This window comes from Micromys minutus (genome assembly GCF_963924665.1).
Source record: "Micromys minutus genome assembly, chromosome: 31".
Lineage (NCBI taxonomy): Eukaryota > Metazoa > Chordata > Mammalia > Rodentia > Muridae > Micromys > Micromys minutus.
The window spans coordinates 15,149,686-15,172,787 of record NC_137966.1 but is presented as its reverse complement, the minus strand read 5'-3'; the positions used below and the strand labels follow the sequence as shown (position 1 = coordinate 15,172,787).

Below are 23,102 nucleotides of genomic sequence, written 5' to 3'. Positions count from 1 at the left end.
TTAGAGGCTGAGGGAAGAGATCAAGGATAACGGCTATCTGCAGAGTCCTGGTAACCTGGCTGTCTGGACCGGACTCAGAAATGTGCCTGTCTCTGCCCCAGGTGCTGGGGTTGAAGGCGTGCAACACCACGCCTTGCCCACCTGGTATATTCTTAATGTTGGGCAATCAGTCTCTTGAACTTCTTCATCTTGTAAAACTGAAACTGTGCCCAGAGTTTTCTTGCTTTCTTCCTCCTTCCCCTGGCCACAACCTCTTACTTTCTGTCTTTATGGATCGAACCATACTAAAGAGGCTGACCTTGAACAACTTTATAGCTGAGGATAATCTTGAACTTTTGGGGGATGGAAAGGAGTGGAGGCAGGATATTACCACACAGCTCTGACTGGCCTCAAATACACTACGTAGACAGGCTGGCTTACATGTATGTATGTGCATTGCATGTATGCACAATGTAGGCCGAAGCCAAGAGCATATTGGATCTCCTGAAAACTAGAGTTATTGATGGTATGAGCTGCCGTGTGGTTGCTGGGAATCACACCCTGGGTCCTCGGGAAGAGCAGCCGGTGTTCTTAACCACTGAGCCATCTCTCCAGTTCTGACCTTGAGCTTTTGATTCCTCTCTTTCTACCTCCTGAGTGCTGGGATTGCAAGATTTACGCCGGCATGTGGGCTATGCCGTGCTGGAGGTTAAATCAATGCCTTCCTGTATGCTAGGCAAGCTCTCTACTAACCAATGCGTATCTCAGGCCCCTTATAGCTGTCTTTTTTGTGACTGGCTTCTGCACATTGTCTATAAGGTTTATCCATATTGTAGCAGGCATTACTGCTTTAGTATGTCTGTTTTATGTTGACAGGTGGGTAAATAATGCTTTTGTGATTATATGTATTCAAATGTCACTTTCAGATCCCACTTTCTGTTCTTTCGGGTTTTTACTGAGATGTGGAACAGATAATATTATTATTATTATCATTATCATTATGTGTGTGTGTGATTAGTGTATTTGGGAGAAGGTGTGTGTGTGAAAGATTAATGTGTATGGGAAAGGGGCATACATGGCGTGTGTGTCAGAGTCCAGAGAAGACATTGGGTGTCCACTCTATCACTACCTTATTGGCCCCCGCAAGCCCCACAGATCATCCTCTGTCTACATGTACACAGGTAGCCAGCTTTTCCCCAGGAGTGCTGAAATCTGAACTCAGGCCCACAAACCTGTGCAGCAGGCACTCATCCACTGAGCCATTTCTTCACCCCAATTTTCTCCTCCCCCCCACCCCCGTAGCTAGACAGTATGTCTTAATGGAGTCTCGAGCACCTCTGTGTGTATTGATCATCCGCTTGTCTGCATTTGGACTGGGGAGGGGTCAGCCCAGAGCCTTGCTCTTCTGGTCGCTTTTGTATGTCTGGGTGCTTTGGAACTGTCTGCTTCCTGCTGTCAGTCATTCTCAGTGCTATGGCTTGCATTTATCCTGTTTTGAAAGTTATGTTTTTACTCTGTTGGTGTGTGGGAATTTTTGTTTTATGTAATTTTGAAATAATTATAGAGTTACGAAATTACAAAACTAGTCCTGAGCAGGCCTGTGTTCCCAAGTTCCTTTCAGGGTGGTATGTCGAGTAACTAGCTCAGTACAAGAACACTGAGTGCCAGCTGTGCAGTGTGTAGATCCTTGGGACCCTCCATTAGTCAGACACAGCTTCCTTTAGTCAGACAGCTCTGAGCCCTCTGCAGCTCCTTCCCTGCCAAGGTGCCCACATACCCTGTCAACCTTCACCTGATTTTCACGTCTGATTGCTGTTGCTTTTTCATGGATGTGGGCTCCTGCTCACCAAGTCTGGGGCTGAGGCTATTGTGTGAGCAAGTACTGCCGTGTGACCCGTAGCTGGCACATGTCCTATCATCCTCTCAAACTGTCGAGGTTCCATTTTCTTAGGCCTTGTGGGTCTGACGCAGTGGACAACAGCTACAGAGCACGCCTGACTTCCTCCTGGACTCATGTACTTTCTTGTCAGTCACTTGTGGTGACACATACATGTCAGTGGAGCCCTATTGTTGCTATGTGAGCCATACCCTGGAAATCACTTAACATGGTGTAGCCGGTGCTGGCGGCTTTCTTCTTTAATCCTAGCACTCAGGAGGCAGAGGCAGGTGGTCTCCGTGAGTTTTAGGACAGCTTGGCTTGGCAGCCAGAGCCACACAGAGAAATCCCATCTTGAAAACCCAACAAAAAAAGGAAGAAGAGGAAGAAGAAAAAAATATTGTAGTATAAATACTGCTCCCTTCCAAGATATGTGCACACCCTAACCCTGATCCTCTGAGTGGGACTCATGTGGGGACAACATCTTTTCAAGTGTCACTTGTTACGGTGAAGGCGTCCTGGGAGAGGCTCTGTTGGGGTGTATGGCCCATTAGAGGGTGTGAGTATAAGTGAGCCATCTTTTACCCCTGAAAATTAGTAACTTGATGTGTGTTCTATGCAATATTTGAAAAGTGCTTGTAGTCAAGCTACATATTCATATGAAGTTCAAAGGTAGTCAGAGTACTTTGTTGTTGGTTTTTCATGGTGGCCCTCGAAATAGGCTGTCCTCAGCATAGGCAGGGCATAGAGGGCAGCCTAGAGTCTCTTAACACAATTTGCCTGCCTCAGCGTGGCTACTGTGGTGAGTCTGTCTTTCCTGAGATTGTGGCAGTCAGAGGGGGCCTCTCTAAAGTGATCCCTGTGTTGCTTATCATGTGTGGGTCATGTGAAGTCTGCTGACCAAACAAAAAATAGCCTAACCAAGGTGCAGGCCACAGTTATTACCCAGGGGAAAGTCCAGAAGTGGACATGGATTGGGGACAAGGTATGTTCTCCTCTAGGTTACCCTCCTCCCAGGTGAAATATATAGTTTGATGTTTGTCACCTTATCCCGTGCCCTCCTGGTACCTGTGCCTCCTGAGGATACTTAGGGTAAAAGTTGCCAGCCATGCTCACAGATGTGATTTTGAGATGCTTTCTCCATCCTCCAGTTGGGAACACGAACTTGTGCTTAATGTAAGCATAGGAAAGCGCAGGGCAGGCAGCAAGGTACCTGAGTCCTGCACCTGCCCCACAGGACACCTTCCTCATTGCTCTAGCTGCTCAGTAGAGGAGGAGTTAACCTAATGCAGCACCAGAGGGAACTGGAGGCTGTCATGAATGTACATGCAGTTGTGGGATGTCTATGGCTCTCAGCCTGCTACACACCTAGAAAGTAGGTCAGCTTTACAGAGGGTCCTGTGGCCCCACAGGAGGAGGAGCTTTTTACCATGTTTGGGGGTGAATGTGGAAGAGTCCACCTGCCTGCAGCTCTACCTCACAGAGCCTGTAAGAAGCTGGAGTGTGAAGATTCTGGGGGTTAGGAACCTCTGTAAGGGGTCCTGATGTTTCTGGGGTGGACAGATGCAGATGAACCGGAATGTTTGATGTCTATGGGCTAAGGACAAGTTCTCAAAGCTTGTAGGACACAATGTAGGGATGGAGTGAAAGGTAGCAGTGCCATCCTCCTGGATTCTGGGGCCTTTAGGTCCAGAAGCTTCCGAGTTGGCCCTGGTTTCCTTGCCTGTTGTAGCTATGGTTCTTGACTGGAATGGGAGGAGTGCTGAGAGGAGATTGAGTCCCAGGCTGTGGCTGTCTACCTCAGCCTGGCTGTGCCTCATGCATCAGCTCTGTTCTCTGTTCATGAGAAGTGCTTGGGGCTGGAGAGTTGGCTCAGCAACTACGAGCATGACCAGCATCCACATCAGGCAGCTCACAGCTCCAGCTGCAGGGATCAGCATTTGTAGACTCTACTGGTACCTCCACTCACATGCACATATCCACACACGGACACATACACAAACATACATCATTTTAAAATAAGTCTTTAAAAATAAATGTAGCTCTGGGTGTGGTGGCACACCCCTTTAATCCCAGCACTTGGATGGCAGAGGCAGGTGGATCTCTGGAGCTCAAGGCCAGCCTGGTCTACAGAGCAAGTTCCAGCACAGCCAGGGCTGAACGAAGAAACCCTGTCTTGAAACACCAAAATAATAACAATAACAACACAATAGTAATAATAATATAAAGAATAGCCGTACATGCTTGGGGCCCAGTCAGGGCTGTGGGAGCAGGAAGGCTACAGGAAACACTGAGGCTGGGACTGTAGCTGCTTCAGCACAGGAAAATGCTCCAGGGACAGTCCCAGTCCATGGGCTGCCAGGCTTTGGAGCTCCCTCTGTCTTCCACACTTTGTTTCCATCACAGCTACTCTGCTTTGGACAGAGGGCCCTCAGCTTTTGCTCAGCTCAGAAGTTAGCCTTCCTCTGTAGCCCCCTGCCCCCCAGCATTTCTGAACACACCCAGGAAATGGTTGAAGTTGGGCCTAAATGCCACCCCCACCCCTCAACATGTCTACCTCCCTCTTACTGGGCAGTCATGGCTTTATCCAGGTTGGGAGGTTTACAATCAAGGATGTGTCCTTAAAGAAAGGGTACTAGCTGCCTGTGCTGATCTGCAAGGGCTTCCTTCACACCTCCTATCCACTCAACTCTGTTACAGCTGTTTGGGAGGGCTGCATGCTTGAGGCAGATAGAGGCCTAGAGAAGCTAGACTAGACATGGCTTTGCAGAGGTGTGGTAGGCAAGCGAGGAAATAGAACTTCATGGCCCTGGTGCATGATCATGCTTTCTCTCGCATGGGACAGGCAGGGTGGTGTGCTAGGTGAGGAAAGCTGGCCTTTCTCAGGGACAGGCTGTGCGTGTCGGGAGCAGACCTGGGTTCTAGTAACCGAGGGGTCAGAGTGTGAGGGTGAGAATGAGCAGCGCTCTGCCTCCTCATCTGATGCCCTTGTGCCCTCTTCTGTCTTTAGTCTGCACTTTTCCGAATTGGACAGATGAACAACGTGGAGCTGGACGATGAGCTCCTGGACCCGGTGAGTGGCATGATGTCCCTGCTCCCACTGAGCTGACCTTCACTGAGTGAAGTAAAGAGGAAGGGTAGCATGGTTGGCAGATAGCAGGACTCCCAGAGAGGGCACACAGAATATCCATGTGTCCTCTGTAGAGGAAGCCACACAGCACAGAGACCGTTGTCAGGAGGAAGCTTAGTGTGATGATGACCAAGTGAGCTGAAGAGGGGTCCTCAGGCATGGAGAGGGGTAGATTCTAGTGTCCCTAAAACAAGCTCTCCAGGGGCTCTTACAGAGGAGCCAATGTTCATGTCAGGTGCACTTGTAGCTCCCAGGGAGCTTGTAGCACCCTGTTTTGACCTCCATAAGTACCTGTACTCACAGGCACATCCATATCTGCATGTTAACAAAAAAATAAATCTTGGGCTGGAAAGATGGCTCAGAGGCCCTGAGTTCAAATTCCAGCAACCACATGGTGGCTCACAACCGTCTGTAATGAGATCTGATGCCCTCTTCTGGTGTGTCTGAAGACAGCTACTTATATATAATAAATCAGTGTACTTATATGTAATATATAAGTACATTACTTATATATAATAAGTATATATATATATATATATATATAATAAAACAAGTAAATCTTTAATAAAATAAATCTTAAAAAACCAAACAAGGGAATGTTTCCTGAGCCACCCTCTCCCCCTGGCATTTGGTTGTCTTTGGTACTGTCTACTGTGGTTTTATTTGTCTCTATGGGCAGTGATGTAAAGTGGTCTCATATGTCTGTGAGATTAGGTATTCTCAGAGACCAGAGGCATTGACCCCCATGGAGCAGGAGTTACAGCTGTGATAAATCATACTGTATGATCCCTAGGAACCAAACTTGGGCCTTCTACTAGAACTCAGCCTCCGATCCATCCGTACAGACCCTATGTCAGCTTCTTTAGTATTTTTCTGTTATTCTAGAGTTTTGTTTTTCCCAGGACTGGGATGGGCCCTAAAGCCTGAGCCTTCAGGTATGCACTCTATCACCTAGCTGCCTTTCTTGGTTTTATTGCCTCGCTACATAGTACAGACTGGCCTTGAATTTTCAATCTCTTTGATCCTGCTCCCTAAGTGCCGAGATTATAGGGATGCTCCACCACACCCAACTTTGTTGAGTGTTTATAATGGTTTTTCAGTTTTATTTTGTTTTTCAAGACAGGGTTTCTCTGTGTGGCCATGGCTGTCCTGGAACTGGCTCTGTAGGCAAGGCTGGCCTGGAACTCAAGAGATCCACCTACTTCTGCCCACCAAGTGCTGAGATTAAAGACAGGCACCAACACTGCCTGACTATAATGATTTTTCTGTGTCTTTAAGATTGTCTGTGGACTTTTTCCTTCATCTTGACATAGCGTATTGGGTAATCAGGTGATATCTAGGGTGTTAAACTAACCTTGTTCTCCTGAAACAAACCTAAGGTATTTGCAGGGTTCCATTGGAGGATTTTTGTGTACATATCCCAGGGGATGGTGGCTTGTAGATTTCTGTGCCTTCCCAGCCTTGGGTGTCAGATAATGCAGAGCTCTGGAATTTTAGACTCTGGTTTTTTTTCTTCCACAGGAAGTGGATCCTCCTCACACCTTCCCCAAGGAGATTCCACACAACGAGAAGCTCCTTTCCCTCAAGTATGAGGTGGGCTCTCTATCCTTTCTCCTGGGCTCAAGCCCTATCCTTTCCAGCCCTCTTCCCTGTCCCCTGGCTATACTTGCACCAGCTCCCTGGGTCAGTAATTGAGCTTCTTGTACCTGGTCTGTGCAGAGCCTGGACTATGACAATAGCGAGAATCAGCTCTTCCTGGAGGAGGAAAGACGAATCAACCACACGGTGAGCAGGGTGGGCTGATGGCTTGTTAGGTGGGTGCTGACATGTTGGGCTAGGCAGCATCCCTGTCTCATATCCATCCCTTTTACCCTCAAGCTGTAGGTTCTACAGACAGCATTTCTTTCATAGTTTATGTATTGGATGAGGGGGCTCTGAATATGGGACCCCTGTTCCCAGATACTGGAAACTGTGAGGGAGGGCTGTAATCATCATAGCCAATACGGTTGTTCTGCAGATGGTAGACAGTTTTTCAAACACTAGTAGTTGCTGGTTGTGAGTTTCTAGGGAATGTTACTTACCTCCTTGGGACTTCCTGAGGCCTTCAGTGGTCATTGAAACATTGGCTGGAGGCTGCTTTTGACAGATTTGGGACAAGAGCTGAACTCTGTACTATGTGGGGTGGCAGCCCTTGATCTGCTAGCACTAGAGCAGGTTCCTGGATGCAGAGCTCACCTTTGACTGTGACCTGTTCCCCATCCCTAACCTAGGCTTTCCGGACAGTGGAGATCAAGCGCTGGGTTATCTGTGCCCTCATTGGAATCCTCACAGGCCTAGTAGCCTGCTTCATTGACATTGTAGTGGAAAACCTGGCAGGCCTCAAGTACCGAGTCATCAAGGACAGTATCCTCCAAAGACACTCTGCATGGGGCATGTGGGATGAGGGCTTAGCAGCAGAACCCAGGCATGTGTCTTCACAGGCAGGAAGTAAAGAACAGAGCAGGCTGGGCTCCATAGAGATCACCTACCATACATGCATGGGGCTCAACATATGTGTGTGGCTCAGTCCTAGCCAGGCTTCGAGAAGTCTGTAAGTTTTCCAGTCACACCATGGCCTGCTAGCTAGTCAGTAGTCATGAGATGATCTGGCCAGAATGACTGGCCACAGAGTGAGACATTTAGGGCAGATGTGTGCTCCAGAAGTGCCTCAGTACCTGTCCTTGACCATCCCTGAGACATCGACAAGTTCACAGAGAAGGGTGGCCTGTCCTTCTCCCTCCTGCTGTGGGCCACGCTGAACTCTGCCTTCGTGCTCGTGGGGTCTGTGATTGTGGCCTTCATAGAGGTAAAGTCACTGTGTGTAGGAGACTAGATACCTAGATCAAGAGTGGGCGTGGGGTCTTGGTGAAGTGTGGGATCCTCTGCTTTCCCATCATGAGCCCCTGTTCGCCTGTGACAATGGAGGCTTTCTGCCAGTGAAAATCACAGTGTGATATGACTGGGGCTCCCTCAGTTTACTCCTAGTAGTACAATATTTAACCCAGTAGTATAGGCCTATTGAACCTCTTGGCTGCCCAGTTCCTATCCAGACCGTAGCTATACCACACCTACCCCATATTCACATAGCTAGATAAAGGGTTATTCCAGGGCTTGATGTTCCTAAGAATTTGGGCAGTTCTTGCAGAAATCTAAGCAGATAAGCAGCAGGGCCAGCCATTCCCCAGGGAGACTATACTCTTAACCCAGAGGTGACTCCTCCAAAATACATCTTAATTCCAAAGCTTCCAGGAATCCGCCTTTCTCCTAGGTTTCTCTTTGCTCCTTGTCTCTTTTGCGGGGCTAATAAAAGAAGGAATAGACACCATTCAGAACAAGCAGCTATCCATAGATAGGAAGTGTTGGTTCCTGCTTGGTACATGATGAGTGTCCTGGAATATCCCTCACTCAGCTCACTTGGGGACACATGGCCATCAGACTCTTCCCTTGACCCTTCACACATGCTCATAAGGTTTCCTCAGGAATTGCTCCATTCCTGGCTGGAGTAGGGAAGAACCTCTACTTCCCTGACATGAAGCCCTTCCCTGTGCCTGCTCTTGTGGTTGTAAAGCTGCATCTCCTTACTCTACCTGCTCATTGGCACCTCTGTCTTTCCAGCCCGTTGCTGCTGGCAGCGGAATCCCTCAGATCAAGTGCTTCCTCAATGGGGTGAAGATCCCCCACGTGGTGCGGCTCAAGGTGAGGTGTGCAGAGAGACAGGGCAAAGCATGGGATTTCTGTTTGTTAAAGGCTGTCTGTCTTTGCGTGACCGTCCACACCTAGCACAAGCTATGTGCAAACCAGCTGTTGTGTGTGCACATGACAACAGGTTATGCATCTGAAAATGGCAAACACTGGACTTTGCCTGCAGTAAGTAGTGCAGGAGTGTAAATGGTGTGATTCCAGTCATGCAGTACATGTCTGACTCAGGACTGTGTGGCCCTGAGTATCTCAGAGCTAGAGAGGCTGAGCTAGGGTGGGAGATAGCCTGCCTTCCCTTCCCTGTTCTCAAAGTTTTCTCTCACACTCAGTGCATAAACTTGGCATCACCTAATGTCACAGAGGCTAGACAGTTGTCACCACAGTCCATTACTACTGTTTGTTTCTGCCTAAGTCTGGCCAGATAATGCCTCCTGTCCCTATCTCAGAAGGCAGATAGACATTGGCTTCCATGAGGCACTCCCTTGCATGATACTCCATGGTCTCCCCTGGGATGCTGCTAGGCCTGGTGTCCTGTAGCCCAGGAAAGTGTAGTCACACTCTGGAAATGAAGAGTCCTGTGCTGTTGCTCTGCTGTAGAATAGGGTGAACACGATGCTTCCACACAGCACTGACTTGTTACTAGACTTTGTGGAACAATCTGAAATGTTTTGCTAACAGACTGTGTTTAGGAGACTTCCTCAGAGCCTGTGTTGAGCATGCTGTCCTTCCCAGTTGCCCCCTTCTCCCTGCACCAGGGGCCATGTGCCAGGGGAGGCATTATAAGCTAGATTGTTTTTTATATTGTTTATGGGCCGAGATAACAGAGTCAGCTTTTGCTCACCCTTGACCTCCCTGATCACCCACCAGGCTCACAGTTCAGGGGAGTCCTAATTCCTCAGTCCCCACCATCATGGCTCCTAGCCTGATGTGAGGATGAATACTGGGTGTCCGTGGAGTAGGTGCTTGCACCTGTATGTTCATGAGGTTGGGGGCTGTGCTGGATCAGGACAGAGGCAGAGACATGGACGTAGGGCAGGGTTGTGTTCCTGGAGGGTATGGAGCAGGAGCCCTGAGCACTGCCCTAGCATTTGTGGTATGGGTGGATAACGAGTGGGAGTTGTCTCCTTGAGCACTCAGCTGTAGTGCTGGCCTTCCTTAAGTCTCCGGGGCTAGGCATGTACAGCAGGATTACTCAAACTCTCTTCCTTGTTTCCAGACGCTGGTCATCAAGGTGTCTGGTGTCATTCTGTCTGTGGTAGGGGGACTGGCTGTTGGAAAGGTAACAATAGAATGAGTGACACTGGTTCCTCCCGAGTCTGAGTTTCTGTCATTTGACACCATTCATGGCCTCTGAATACTGATTGCTTTGTGCTCCAGGAAGGGCCAATGATCCACTCAGGATCCGTGATCGCTGCGGGGATTTCACAGGGAAGGTCAACATCACTCAAGCGAGATTTCAAGGTGAGTCCTTACACACACACTCGTGGACTGAGGATTCATAGCTGTGTTCCAGTTGAGACTTCATCCAGACCTATGGGTCTCAACATCCAGTTCCTGTCACCGTTTCTAACTGTAAGGGAGTCTGGCCTGCTCCTAGTCCAAGTGGTTACAGACGGCATGGCCTCTCCATGGGCAGTTCCTAGGATGCTGGTGTGATTCTGTTGAATCTCTGACCAGCTACCCAGAAGGACAGTTAGTTACCTGAAGGTGGTCGGAGCTGTAAATGGCTCCTCAGACACATGGTGTTTTGTCGTATTTCCCACTGTTACCAACAGTAAGGTGGGCATAACACTAAACTTTTATGCCCATAAATCTGTAACTGTCTTTTGAAACAGGGTTACACTGTCTATCCCAGTCTGGCCTTGAATTTAGGATTCTGTCTGGGCTTCTGAGAGCTGAGACGCCAGGGATGCACCGCCAAGCCCATCTGAACAATCCTTGTTAAAATTGGAACAAGTTTAGCTATTTTCCCACTCATGGGACTTCTTCAGTTACTGGGATAGAGCTGGAACAGGAAGTTCAGAGTTCCTGCACGCATGGAGAGGCTCAGTCACTGTCACAAACAGAATCCTGTGGCTGAGTTCTCAGCTGTGGGTGCAGGGCAGTGCCAGCTCTCCTGGCTTTGGTCACTGTAATGTTGCTCTCCGTGAATCCAACAGTTATTGCTCGGAAGATGATGTGATTATCTAGAAAAAGAAATGTCCCTGCCTCTCAGCTCTCCGTTGGCCTGTTTGGTGGGACCTGTTTCCAGCTTCCCCTCCTGTGAGAAGCAGCCCATAGGAGCCTCCCACAACACCCTTCACCTTTCTCTTTCAGATCTTTGAATATTTCCGCAGAGATACAGAGAAGCGGGATTTTGTCTCCGCTGGAGCCGCAGCTGGAGTGTCTGCTGCATTTGGAGCCCCTGTGGGTAAGGAGGGGAGGGTCAGTTCCACCTCATCTCTGGCCTTGCCCTCAGGTGTTTCGTGGATACCCAGGGTGGTGAAGCAGGGCTTTCTCGTAGGCATAGTTCTGAGGTTTGCAGACAAGTGCCCGGTAAGGGTGTGGGCCTGGTTCCACCCAGCAGCATGCCTGTGTCATGGTCTTAGTTCCCTGGTGCTTCTGTTGGGTGATGGCAGTGGATAGGCTGCCCTGTGGCCTTGGTGGCACTTTAGCCCTGCTATTTGCCTTCCAGGTGGGGTCCTATTCAGCTTGGAAGAGGGCGCCTCATTCTGGAATCAGTTCCTGACATGGAGAATTGTAAGTGCCTGAGGAAGGTACCCCTGGCCAGGGTGACCACACTTCTTCCTCCCTTAAGAACTCTTCATATTCAGCCCATCCCTTTGTGTTATAGAGGCCCTCATTGGGTTCAGTGGCTCTACCCCCATCTGAGGTGTTCTTGCCAGCCTTGGTGGCTCCTAGGAACCCCAGAAACATTAACTTATCTTATGTCCCTCATTGGCTTGTGTGTAGAGCAGCAACCACAACTTTGCCAGCTCCACTTGTCTCTAACCCCTTTCCTTTTGTCTTGGATTGGGTATCCAGACACATAACTTTCTAAATGACAGAAGTCCCAGTCTCCACTCCTGCTTCTGGCATTCACAGGAGAGTGTTGTATATAATTCTTAGAATCTAGGTGGGGCACATGTGGCTTTGAGGGTGCTGGTGGGCCAAGTAGAGCTCTGAGGACACTGAGTGGGCTGGGCTGGACTCTGGGGGTTCTGGGTACACCAGGCAAGTCTCTAAGACTCTGGCTTCTCTCTGCAACAGTTCTTTGCTTCCATGATTTCCACCTTTACACTGAATTTTGTTTTGAGCATCTACCATGGAAACATGTGGGACCTGTCCAGCCCTGGCCTCATAAATTTTGGAAGATTTGACTCAGAGGTAATTTGCTAGTCACATAGTTCCAACTTGTCCTTTCTGGTGCCATCTCGGAATCCCACTGGGATAAGGCTGAGACTTGAATGTGTCTTTGAGAAAACATAGTTCTAAGTAGGAATGTTGACCTCTTCTTTATCAATTTGAGGGCCCTGCAGTGCTCTGAGGGTGTGCACAGGTATCTGCTCCAGCTCTGAGTGTACCACAGTTACAGTATGAGATGGTTGCACAAGCCATCCAACCCAGCTCAGCCATGAAGGGCCATGGGGCATAAGGTCTTCTCAAAGACCATTTACCTCACCCATGGAACCTCTGGTTCTGACAAAAGTGATAGAAGGTTCTGTGCATATAGGCAAAGTTCCTGTCCAGTCCTGTAATTTAAGCAACAATTTTCTCAAAGTCTTTGCTTTCTCCCCTCTGCACAGAAAATGGCCTACACCATTCATGAGATTCCTGTCTTCATCGCCATGGGTGTGGTGGGTAAGGGCTTCTCCCTGTAGCACGGACCAGAGTAAACCTGTTTTGGGGAGGGTGGACTCCCAGCTCCAAAATACTGCAGGACTACAGTTGCCTTGATCTAGATCTACACTCCTCACCTCTAGGCATCATTACTGCTGCAGTTAATGTGCAGATGCTTGCAGGGGCGGGCATCTTAGAAAGACCCCAGAGCTTTAATTCTACTTTGACAAAGCTCTAGACTTGGAATGAAATTTCCTGAGGGGTAGGGGGAACTTTACAACATCTACAGAGTGAGGATTTTTCATCCAAAGTACACTACCTGAAGTGGTCCATATTTCTATCATTCATATATATATATATATATATATATATATATATATCATTCACACACACACACACACACACACACACACACACACACACACACACACACATATATATATATGTGAATGATGAGATTTGGGGGAAGGGACCCAAACCTTAAAGGAGTCCATCTGTTTACTCTACACCTTATACTTGATACAGAGCTCAGGCGTACATTTTTCTACCTGAAGGTCATGTCAGTGCTCAGAGATTGAAGGTTTGGGTTCTAAGTGAGACATACCGGCTTATGCTGCTGCATACAAAGCTAAATGGAAGGCAGAAGAGCCTTAGTGCCTTAGTGGTAATGCCTGGGAAGCCATTTGACAGGACACCCTCACCAGGGCCTTTCCACTTCTGGGAACTCCACTGTTTTCCCTGTGAAACTAACATTAGTCTCTTCTGGTTATAGGTGGCATTCTTGGAGCTGTGTTCAATGCCTTGAATTACTGGCTAACTATGTTTCGAATCAGGTAAGAACCCCATTTTGTGTACCAGATTGACAGGCACAGCCCCACAGGGTGCAGGAAATGGACAAATTGTGGAGGCCTTGTCAGTAAGGGTCCTTCCCTGAAGGTCTGTCCAGCTGAGCTGCCCAGGACGGGTGGAGAAAGTGTGGCTTGGGGGAGAGGGACAAGTCAGTGCAAGTGAGGCGCCTCCCCTGAGAAAAGTTCCTCGGGTCCTGGAGTCTGAAAGTTAGCAGATAAAATTTGTCACCGAGAACAAAGTCATGGGTAAGTTGGATGTTGTCCACCTTCTGCCTGGGATGCTAGCCCTTTTATTAGAAGAGAAGCAATCAGGTTGTTTGGGAAGGTGTTGGACTCTTGGCGTGTCTACCGGTTTTGCACTGGTGTCAGCTGCTATGGTGGTATAACGGTGAGCTGATACTGAGATGTCTATAGCCACGGGGAGAAAGACAACCCCAGGAATCTGAGTGTGTTACCCTCTCATCAATGGGTTCTGGGTCAGGTTTCCCTGGCAACTGGCAAGGGCAGGGCAGGTGAGTCTACTATCCCTGGCCATCCCTGCAGCAAACTCTACTTTGGTCTCTAGGTATATTCATCGGCCCTGCCTCCAAGTGATTGAGGCCATGCTGGTGGCAGCTGTCACAGCCACAGTTGCGTTTGTCTTGATTTACTCATCTCGAGATTGCCAGCCCCTGCAGGGGAACTCCATGTCCTACCCACTCCAGGTAGGCGTAGGCTTTGGGCTGGCCCTGTGAGCAGGACCAACTGCAGAGCTCGTTTCCCAGAGGTAACAATGCTAGTAGGCCCTAGGCTTGCTCTGCACGGAGGCTCCCATGGAAAGCTGAGGCTGTCTGTTGGGTGTCTGGGGAGTGGGTACTAGACTGATCTCACCGAAGTCCTCTCCAGACACCCCCTGGAAAGAGTTTTAGGTTAGAGAACTATGTACCTGTAACCATATAAAGATACTTGTAACAGCTCATAAGGACTCCCAAACAAGAGCTGCCGCTCTCCTCAGGCAAACAAATGATGTGTCCTCCCATGTAGTAAATAGTACACAGCTGAGAAGATGGGCCTACTGGTTCCCAGGACTCGTGTCCCACTGTCGCTTCTGAAGCATTGCTCATGAAGCTTCTAGGTTCCTGGTTTTTTGTTTTGTTTTTGTTTTTTTTGGATGGCAGGGACAGATGGACCTCCATTTCCCAGAGAGGTGGTCATGCCAGTGAAACACTGTCTGAACTTAACCCCCGACTGTGTTCTGAGCCCAGATCCTGTCTGGTGCTCTCCAGACTCAGGGTACATGAGCAGCACTCAGCCACATGGCATCTGCCCTGTGGCCATCTCTCCCCCTGTGTTCTCTCTCACCTCTGCAGCTCTTCTGTGCAGATGGCGAGTACAACTCCATGGCCGCAGCCTTCTTTAACACCCCCGAGAAGAGTGTTGTCAGCCTATTCCATGACCCACCCGGTATGTGCAATCAGCTTGGCTGTAGCTCCTATGGACAGTGGACAAGCTCTTGGCTCAGAGCTCACTGCCCTGGGCTAAGGAGTCATCTCTGGCATGGTGAGGTGTGCTGGAGAGCAGGAAGCAACATGGCAGAGTAGGAGGACTACCAGGTTCTGGGGGGGGGTACCTGGCAGCCAAGCACCTGGAGAGGGACTGGCTGAGCGCCCCTCTTCACCTTTTCTTTCTAAAGATAATCACCTGAGTTACCTCCATCTTTGTCTCCAGTAGAAAAACTAACTTGATGACTCCAAGCCCAGGCTCTCGGCTCAGCCGTATCCCTGGTAGTGCCTAGAGCTAAGCCCTACACACTAGGCCCAGCAGAGGTGAGCAGCCTTAGCCTGTGTGTCCAGCGCCTCACCTGCTATTTAGTCTGCTTTCTGTTGTTGATGAAGCACTAACCAGAACCAACAGGTTGTGGTCCGTCTTTGAGGAAAGTTGAGGCAGGAACTGAAGCAAAGACCATGAAGGAACATTGATTTCTGGCTTGCTTAGTCACGTTTCTTACACAGTCCAGGCCCATCTGCCCAGGGTTCGTACAGCCCACAGTTTGTGGATCCTCACACTTCAGTTAGCAATCAGGAAATGCCCCAACAGAAATGTCCATGTCTGGAGGCAATTTCTTAGTTACCTATTCACAAGTATATCAAATTAACAACTGAAGTTAACCATGATATATACCCTACATATGGGGACAGTTGTTTATAATCAAGTTCTGTCATAAAGCTGCTGGAGACTTCCTGTGTGACAGGCTGTCCATAGGAAAGGATCATGACAGATAAATTGGACCTCTGTCCTTACTAACATGTTCCTGCTGACATCAGTAACCTGTGCCATGGTTAGCCACACAGACTGATGGCACATCCCCCACCCTGCCCTTCACATAGGCAGCCGAGGTTCCTCTCTATTTGGCCTTCTCTGGTTTCTTATCTACAAGTACAACCTCATCATCTTGTCGAGGAACGACACACGTCCCAGGTCTTGAAGTTTGGCCACTGAATTACAGTGGCTAGGAGTGGTCTGGGGCCCAGTAGAACATGTCTTGGTCACCTCTCACGTCTGGTGAATGTTTTCTGAACTGCTAACTATTGTAGGGCTCCCAGACTCCGCTCAGGCTCAGGGAAGCTGTCCTAGTGTAGCTGGCGTACGTGAAGTCACAGATTGAGTCCAGCTGAGCTAGAAGTCTGCTGTTGCTTTCAGGGGCATGGGCTTCCTCTATGTGCTAGAGAATAGCCTCTACATGGAGCTGGGCACATTGACTTCCTTGTTCTGGGGAGTTTGGTGTTGGCATATGGGCCCTGAATTTGACACCTGTGCTGCCATCTTGAGGTTGCCTTGCTGTATTTCCTCACCATCACTTCTATTTTTCCTTTTCAAAAATATATTTTCTTTATTAGGTGTGGGTATATATTCCACAGTATTTGTGTAGAAATTAAATGACGACTTGTACATGTCAGTTCTAGTCAGTCATGTGGGTCCTAGGAATTGAACTCAGGTAGTCAGAGTTGTTTTCAGCTTCCAGCTATCACATAAGATCACTATGAACACAGTGGAGCACATGCTCCTGTGGCATGGTGGGGTATCTTTTGGGTATAAATGGGTCTTCAGGTAGATCTATTTCCAATGTTTTGAGGAACCTCTAGACTGATTTCCAGAATGGTTTTACCAGCTTGCAATCCCACCAGCAATGGAGGAGTGTTCCTCTTCCTCCAAGTCCTCTCCAGCATCTGCTATCACCTGAGTTTTTGATCTTAGCCATTCTGACTGGTATAGGATAGACTCACCATCACTTCTAATGGGCCCTACCCTTCACCTGGAGAAGCTGAGAATACAGAACTTTCTGGGTACCACTGGGAATCTGGGCTCTGGTGGCCTGGTTCTCGGGATGGGAACCCATGGTAGGCAGGAAATCCCTGCACAGGCCTGAGTTCCAGCCTTAGCCAAATGACCTTCCTTTCTCCTAGGCTCCTATAATCCCATGACTCTCGGCCTGTTCACCCTGGTCTACTTCTTCCTGGCCTGCTGGACCTATGGCCTCACAGTATCTGCTGGTGTCTTCATCCCATCCCTGCTCATTGGGGCTGCCTGGGGCCGACTCTTTGGCATCTCCCTGTCCTACCTCACAGGGGCAGCGGTGAGTAGGGGGAAGCATGCCGGAGCTCTACTACTCTGGTATTCCTGGTGGGCCTAGGTCAGGAGCCACCACAGGTGGGATCTGGACACTTGGTGCATTTAGGCAAAAGCTCTGACACCATGGAATAGCCACATGACATAACTGTGGGGAAATGTTAGGGAGGTGAGCGAGAATCTAACAGAGAAAGAGCCCAGGTCTGTCTAGCACTAACCTTCGTGCAGGCCTCAGCCCTCCGTCTCACCAGCTGCTGGGTGGGTTTGATCTGTGTGTTTTTTCTCACATCAGTTTGAGTTAAGATTGACGAGATTTGCTGGGCAGTGGTAGGGCATGCCTTTAGTCCCAGCACTCAGGAGGTAGAGGCAGGCAGATCTTTGTGATTTCAAGGCCAGCCCAGTCTATGGAGTGAGTTCAAGGACACCCAGGACTACACAGAGAAACCCTGTCTCAAAAAACAAACAAACAAACAAACAAAAAAAGGTAAAGGGGAATAGCCAGATTGACAAATTACAGAAGAGATGGCAGCAGGAAGCCTGTAGCCCCTCCCCTGTCCTCAGCCCAGGTATCTGTGTTGATCTGCTTTGGTTGGATTCTATCTTCTGAGATGTGGTTCATAAGGATTGCTGTGAACATAAACAGTTGAGCGGCATTAGATGCTCAGCATTGTGCCACTGTCTCTTCCAGCTTCAGTGTCTGTTCTTCACCTAGAGAGGAGCCCTGCTCTATTAACCATCGTCCATTTTCCCCTTCTCAGTTCTGAGTCTACTTCCTGCTCATCTGTCGCCACCCAGTGTTCATCTTCATGTATCTGCAATTTCTAACTGAGTGTGATGTCTGATTCTTTCATCGGTGTTGTGACATGTTCTAGACTCTTTCTTCACAGCTTTCCTTGGGTGATTCAGTGTGTCCTTGTGAACTTGAGCAGTGGCACCGTGTTAGACACTTTTGCTCGCTCTCCTCACTCTATGTAGGTTCCTTGTCAAAAGCACAGCCTTTTTTTCTTCATGGATGTTGTCAGGTAGCATAGTCTGTGTACCTTATCCCTATACATGACACGCCTACCTAGAGTGTTGGCACACTGGTTGTAGCAGAGGGCACTGGAGTAGAATGTCCTGTGTGTGGATCACTCTGCCCAAGCATAGCATCTTCACTAGTATGCCCTGGCAAGTTGGGTGAGAATTGCCACTGTCTCTGATACTCACCCATGTTGCTTCCCACAGATCTGGGCAGATCCAGGTAAATACGCCCTGATGGGAGCTGCTGCCCAGCTTGGTAAGCCCTGGCTCTTGTTTTTGTGGTGTTAGCCTCAGTTTTACCCTTGCCTACCCATTGTGTGTTCCACCATAGCTACCCTTTGCCGTTTCCATGAGCAGAACTGTAAGTGAGGCAGGTGTGGTTATCAGTCCCATAGCATGGCTAGGTGGCAGTGGTTAGGGCCCAGAGGTCAGCATCCTCGCCTCTGGAGTCTGGGAAGATGGGTGGATAAGAAGGCTGCAGATATAGCAGAGTTGGGGATTCTGTGTTTAAGGGGATAGGGGCTTCTGATTACCCCCACAGGTGGGATCGTGAGAATGACCCTTAGCCTGACAGTCATCATGATGGAGGCCACCAGCAACGTGACCTACGGTTTTCCTATCATGTTGGTGCTGATGACTGCCAAGATTGTGGGTGATGTCTTCATTGAGGTGCGCAGCATGGGGGGTGGTGGTTTGTCTTCTGCTTACCCTGGATATTGTCCTTGTAGCCTGACACTAGGATTTAAGGGGCTTACAACAGCTGCAGAAAGAAGGGAGCTCATTGAGTCACTCCCATATGCCCTTCAGGAGTAAAGTAGTAGGGCCCTGGGGGAGGCCGTGTGCCATAAAGACCCCTGGACAGTGTCCTGAATCATGAATCTGTACCCAGGGCCTCTATGACATGCACATCCAGCTGCAGAGTGTGCCCTTCCTACACTGGGAGGCCCCGGTCACTTCACACTCGCTCACTGCCAGGTATGGCCAGCTGACCTGTTAAACTTTTTGGTTCCTGGGTGCTATGGGTAGATGTGGATAGAGAAAACACTGAATGTCTGTGGAGAGCCCAGGCCCCAGCATTCCTACTGTGGCCAGTCCATGGCTGGGTTCCTGGTGCCTGGTTAATTCTCTTTCATGGAAATGGGGGTCTTGGGGTCCCAAGTCTAACAGCTTCATATCAGTCAGGTATTCCCATGGTGCAAAAGCTCTTAAAGAAATACCCTGACAGCTTATGGTGTGAGTGTAGCTGAGACTGTCTTTGGGTTGGGTCTCTTGGCAGAGAGGTCATGAGCACGCCTGTGACCTGCCTGAGGAGGAGAGAGAAGGTTGGCATCATTGTGGATGTCCTAAGCGACACAGCGTCCAATCACAATGGGTTCCCTGTGGTGGAGGATGTAGGAGACACCCAGGTAACGTGGGCACCTCTCTGAATGTCAGCTCCTTTTTATCTTGTGGCCATGACCAGCATATGTGTGTGTGGTGTCCACCTAAACAAGAAACTTTTAAGATTTTATTTTTATTTTATTTATGTTTTTTGCCTGCATGTATGTATGTATACGACATGCATGCCTGGTACCTGCAAAGGCTACAAGAAATTTCCTTGGAATTGGCGTTGTAGATGCTGTGTGCTGTCATGTAGGTGCTTGGAATCAGCCTGGATCTTTTGCAAAAACATCAAGTGCTCTTACCACCGACCCATTTCCTTAGCTCTTGAACAGGAAATCTTGTGTTCCATGTAGAGTAATAAAGTCCTCTCTTAGCTGGACTGTCCCCCGCAGACTACAGGCCTTCTGTGGTTCAAACTGGACTTCTTAGTCATGGTGTTGGTGACTATGACATCTATCAAAAGGTGCCAGTTGAGGTGTGAGGCCAGCTAGTGTGGACACCTTTGCCCAGGTCTTACCCTGCTAGGATGTGTTGGACATCGGCACTGATGGCTTGAAAGAATGTGAGGAACACACTTGGGCTACATCTTGCTACCTGATGATTCCGTTCTCAGCTTGGCTTCCATGATCTGCTGGACAGTTTAGCCCTGTGTCAGATACTTTAGAGATTAGCAGGATCGTGTGTGAGAGATGCCCACTTCAACACCTATGCTTAGAGGTGACCGATACACAGCAGCCATGGGCCAATGGGGAATCTGGCTAGAATAGGGTTGGCCAAAGTTTCCCACTGCAGTCTCAGGACTCTGACTCTTTTCCTCTCCTGCAGCCAGCCAGGCTTCAAGGCTTGATCTTGCGTTCCCAGCTCATCGTGCTCCTGAAGCACAAGGTACGCCCAGCAGCCCATGTGTAGGAGTGTCCTGGGCAGCATCCTTCACAGTGGCAGACACATAACTGGCTGCTGCCTGCAGGTGTTTGTGGAGAGGTCCAACATGGGTTTGGTGCAGCGGCGACTGAGGCTAAAGGACTTCCGAGATGCCTATCCACGTTTCCCCCCAATCCAGTCCATCCATGTATCCCAGGATGAACGCGAGTGCACCATGGACCTTTCTGAGTTCATGAACCCTTCTCCCTACACTGTGCCACAGGTACCTATTGACCACAGGAGTTGGAAGCAGTGCTGGGTATGGATTGATGGTTTGTACACTTGGAAAGGTGGTAAGGAGCCTCTGGGCTTTGTGGAATAATTGCTGCCAGGTAGAGGAGACCTTTAGGAATGGTACAAGTAGGGCTTGTGTCCCGAGTCGGACCATACGACCAGAGTGTATTAGGGACAGCTTGAGTAAAGTTGGGCTTCGAGTGGTAGTGAGTCTCAGAAAACTCCACCAGCAGCACACAGGACCCTAGCATCAAGCATGGGGGAAGGGACAGCTCAGTACCTTTAAAATGCTTGCTTTAGGGGTTTGAATCTCTTCCCACGGCGGGGTAAAGTGGGCTAAAGGCAGTTGATTACCTTGCAGGAGGCATCTCTTCCTCGCGTGTTCAAGCTGTTCCGGGCTCTGGGCCTGAGGCACCTGGTGGTAGTAGACAACCACAATCAGGTGAGACTGGACTCTGTCCTGCTGGAGATTGCTGGAGCTGGCTCACACTCTGCTTCCTGTATTCTTGCTCAGTTGTGGGTGGACATTGGGTCTTGTCTGTCTCAGGCCAGTAAGCCTTTGGACCAAACCTGTTATTGTACACCTACTTAGAACTAGTATGTGGTATGCCATCACATGGAGTAGAAGTTCTTGTGACCATTTAAGGACTCTGTGACCTGGTATTGTTCCTGCAGGTGGTCGGGCTGGTGACCAGGAAGGACCTAGCAAGATACCGCCTTGGAAAGGGAGGCCTAGAAGAGCTTTCCCTGGCCCAGACATGAGGGCCGGCCCCACCCTTGGGCAGTGGCACCCTGACCCCTCTGCACCTCCTCCCAGGGTTCCTGGTCTCAGCCAAAGCCTTGCCCCCTGGGCAGTGCAGCAACAGGAGCAAATACCCTCCCAGGGCTTGGCTGGTGTGGGGGTCAGACCCTTTGTCCTGGGCAGTTGGTTTACATCATCAGCACTTTCCCTAGTCCCTGACCTTCCAGTCCTTAGACTTGTCCTACTCCTGGGTTCCTTCTCCCAGGATAAAATGTGTGTTATCACACCCTGTGTGGCTCACTTCTGAGAGTCAGTAGGGGCTGGTGTGTGAGAGAGAGACAGTCAGACAAACAGGTAAGCAGCAGGCAAGAGCTACTACTTACTGCTGCTTCTGCTCTGACTCTTGAGTGCCTACCCTCTGTCTGTACTGCCACCAGCCAGGAGCTTCAGCAGCAAGGGCATGAGGGGCTATTCAGCCTGGAGCAGGCTCTGTCAGGGAACCCACGTGTGCCACACGTGCCATCCTGTGTCTTTGTCCAGAAGATGGAGGGACTGGTCCTATGCCTGGGGTTTGTAATCTGAAAAATCATATGAAGACTGAATTTGAATTCACCTACATCTGTCTGTCTGAGGCTTTCAGACCTTGGAGTCATGACACTGGACTACAGCCAGAAGGCAGGTCTTCTTGAAGCACTTAGGTCCCTGGTGTCTATAGTGGCTTGCTTATTACTGTACTGTGTATTGTATAGTACTGAGTACTGGCCTTGGGAAATGGCCTCCCAGGACCAGGCCATCCCTTGGTAGCCCTAGGATGGATGGACCTGTGAGCACCAGAGCCAAGGAACCTCACCCCTAAACCCTTTATTATCAAAGCTGACTCCACTGGACCAAGCTGGACCTGACATCCCTCAGTCACCTTCAGAGTCTTCTCCACTGGAACACTTTATAAACATAGTTGCAGTGTCTCTGGCACTAGTCTGTTACAAGGCCACACAGGTCTTTCTTTAAAAAATTGACAGCTCCTGCTCTTCAGTTGTCCCTCCTAGAGTGACTCTTCCTTCCATGAGACGATGGGCTAAGTATGTTGAGTCTGGAATGAGAAATGAGAGACCTCTGTTCTCTGCCTTGGGCTCAGCATGGTGATAAGCAAGTACAGATGGCACATTCTAGAAACAGTAGCTGCTGTCTGTGTTGGGCAATGGTGCAATTCTTGAAGAGTGTTGCAGCCAGCCCAAGAACCCTGGCCTTCTCATCCCATCTCAGACTTGCTCTCAGGTTCACTGCAGAGATGGGTTCTGTGACCTGCTTGGGTGCATCCTGTTCTCAAACCTGGGCACAACAGGCTCTTAAGTTAAAACTGGCCCACCTGATGGGTAGGTCCAAGTGATAACACCAGGGCTGCTCTGGATTGGGAAGGGCCATATCTAAGTTGGACCCAAGTGAAAAACACTGCACAGGGTCTCAAAAGACTTGGTACCAAAAAAGCATGTGCAATCTGTCTACAGCTGTGTGTTGACTATATGTTGAAATGATATTTTTGGATATATTAGGTTAAATAAAATAATCAATATTTGTCTCTCCCAATATTCTTATTTTGGCTCTTGTGAAGGCTGAAATCCCAGCAGCGTATTCTCTGGCTGGCATCACCCTCTTTCTATCTGTGTCTCATTTGCGTAGGACCGTTGCCTTCTGCTCTGTGTGTGACTCGGGCCTGTGATGATTCTTGAACAAACCTTTTCACCATGGTCATAACCTAGTAGCCCCAGAGCCGGAGGAGGCTCTTTTGCAAGGGGGGGGTGCCTTGTT

General features: G+C 49.3%; 1 protein-coding gene across 1 annotated transcript in view; it reads left to right on the top strand.

Annotated features, from left to right (window-relative positions):
* CLCN7 (chloride voltage-gated channel 7) overlaps positions 1-22,864 on the top strand; it is a 27,113-nt gene extending 4,249 nt beyond the window's left edge. Inside the window, exons 2-25 of the mRNA XM_080942042.1 lie at positions 4,866-4,928; positions 6,507-6,578; positions 6,705-6,770; positions 7,256-7,388; positions 7,721-7,830; positions 8,640-8,720; positions 9,940-10,002; positions 10,101-10,184; positions 11,040-11,133; positions 11,398-11,462; positions 11,973-12,089; positions 12,509-12,563; positions 13,315-13,375; positions 13,956-14,094; positions 14,740-14,833; positions 16,834-17,003; positions 18,221-18,272; positions 18,558-18,685; positions 18,906-18,991; positions 19,293-19,422; positions 20,225-20,284; positions 20,367-20,543; positions 20,916-20,996; positions 21,230-22,864. Coding sequence (XP_080798168.1) covers positions 4,866-4,928; positions 6,507-6,578; positions 6,705-6,770; positions 7,256-7,388; positions 7,721-7,830; positions 8,640-8,720; positions 9,940-10,002; positions 10,101-10,184; positions 11,040-11,133; positions 11,398-11,462; positions 11,973-12,089; positions 12,509-12,563; positions 13,315-13,375; positions 13,956-14,094; positions 14,740-14,833; positions 16,834-17,003; positions 18,221-18,272; positions 18,558-18,685; positions 18,906-18,991; positions 19,293-19,422; positions 20,225-20,284; positions 20,367-20,543; positions 20,916-20,996; positions 21,230-21,316 — 2,268 coding nt within the window. The 3' untranslated portion in view covers positions 21,317-22,864. The remainder of the gene's footprint in view (positions 1-4,865; positions 4,929-6,506; positions 6,579-6,704; positions 6,771-7,255; positions 7,389-7,720; positions 7,831-8,639; positions 8,721-9,939; positions 10,003-10,100; positions 10,185-11,039; positions 11,134-11,397; positions 11,463-11,972; positions 12,090-12,508; positions 12,564-13,314; positions 13,376-13,955; positions 14,095-14,739; positions 14,834-16,833; positions 17,004-18,220; positions 18,273-18,557; positions 18,686-18,905; positions 18,992-19,292; positions 19,423-20,224; positions 20,285-20,366; positions 20,544-20,915; positions 20,997-21,229) is intronic.
* Positions 22,865-23,102: the final 238 nt, after the last annotated feature.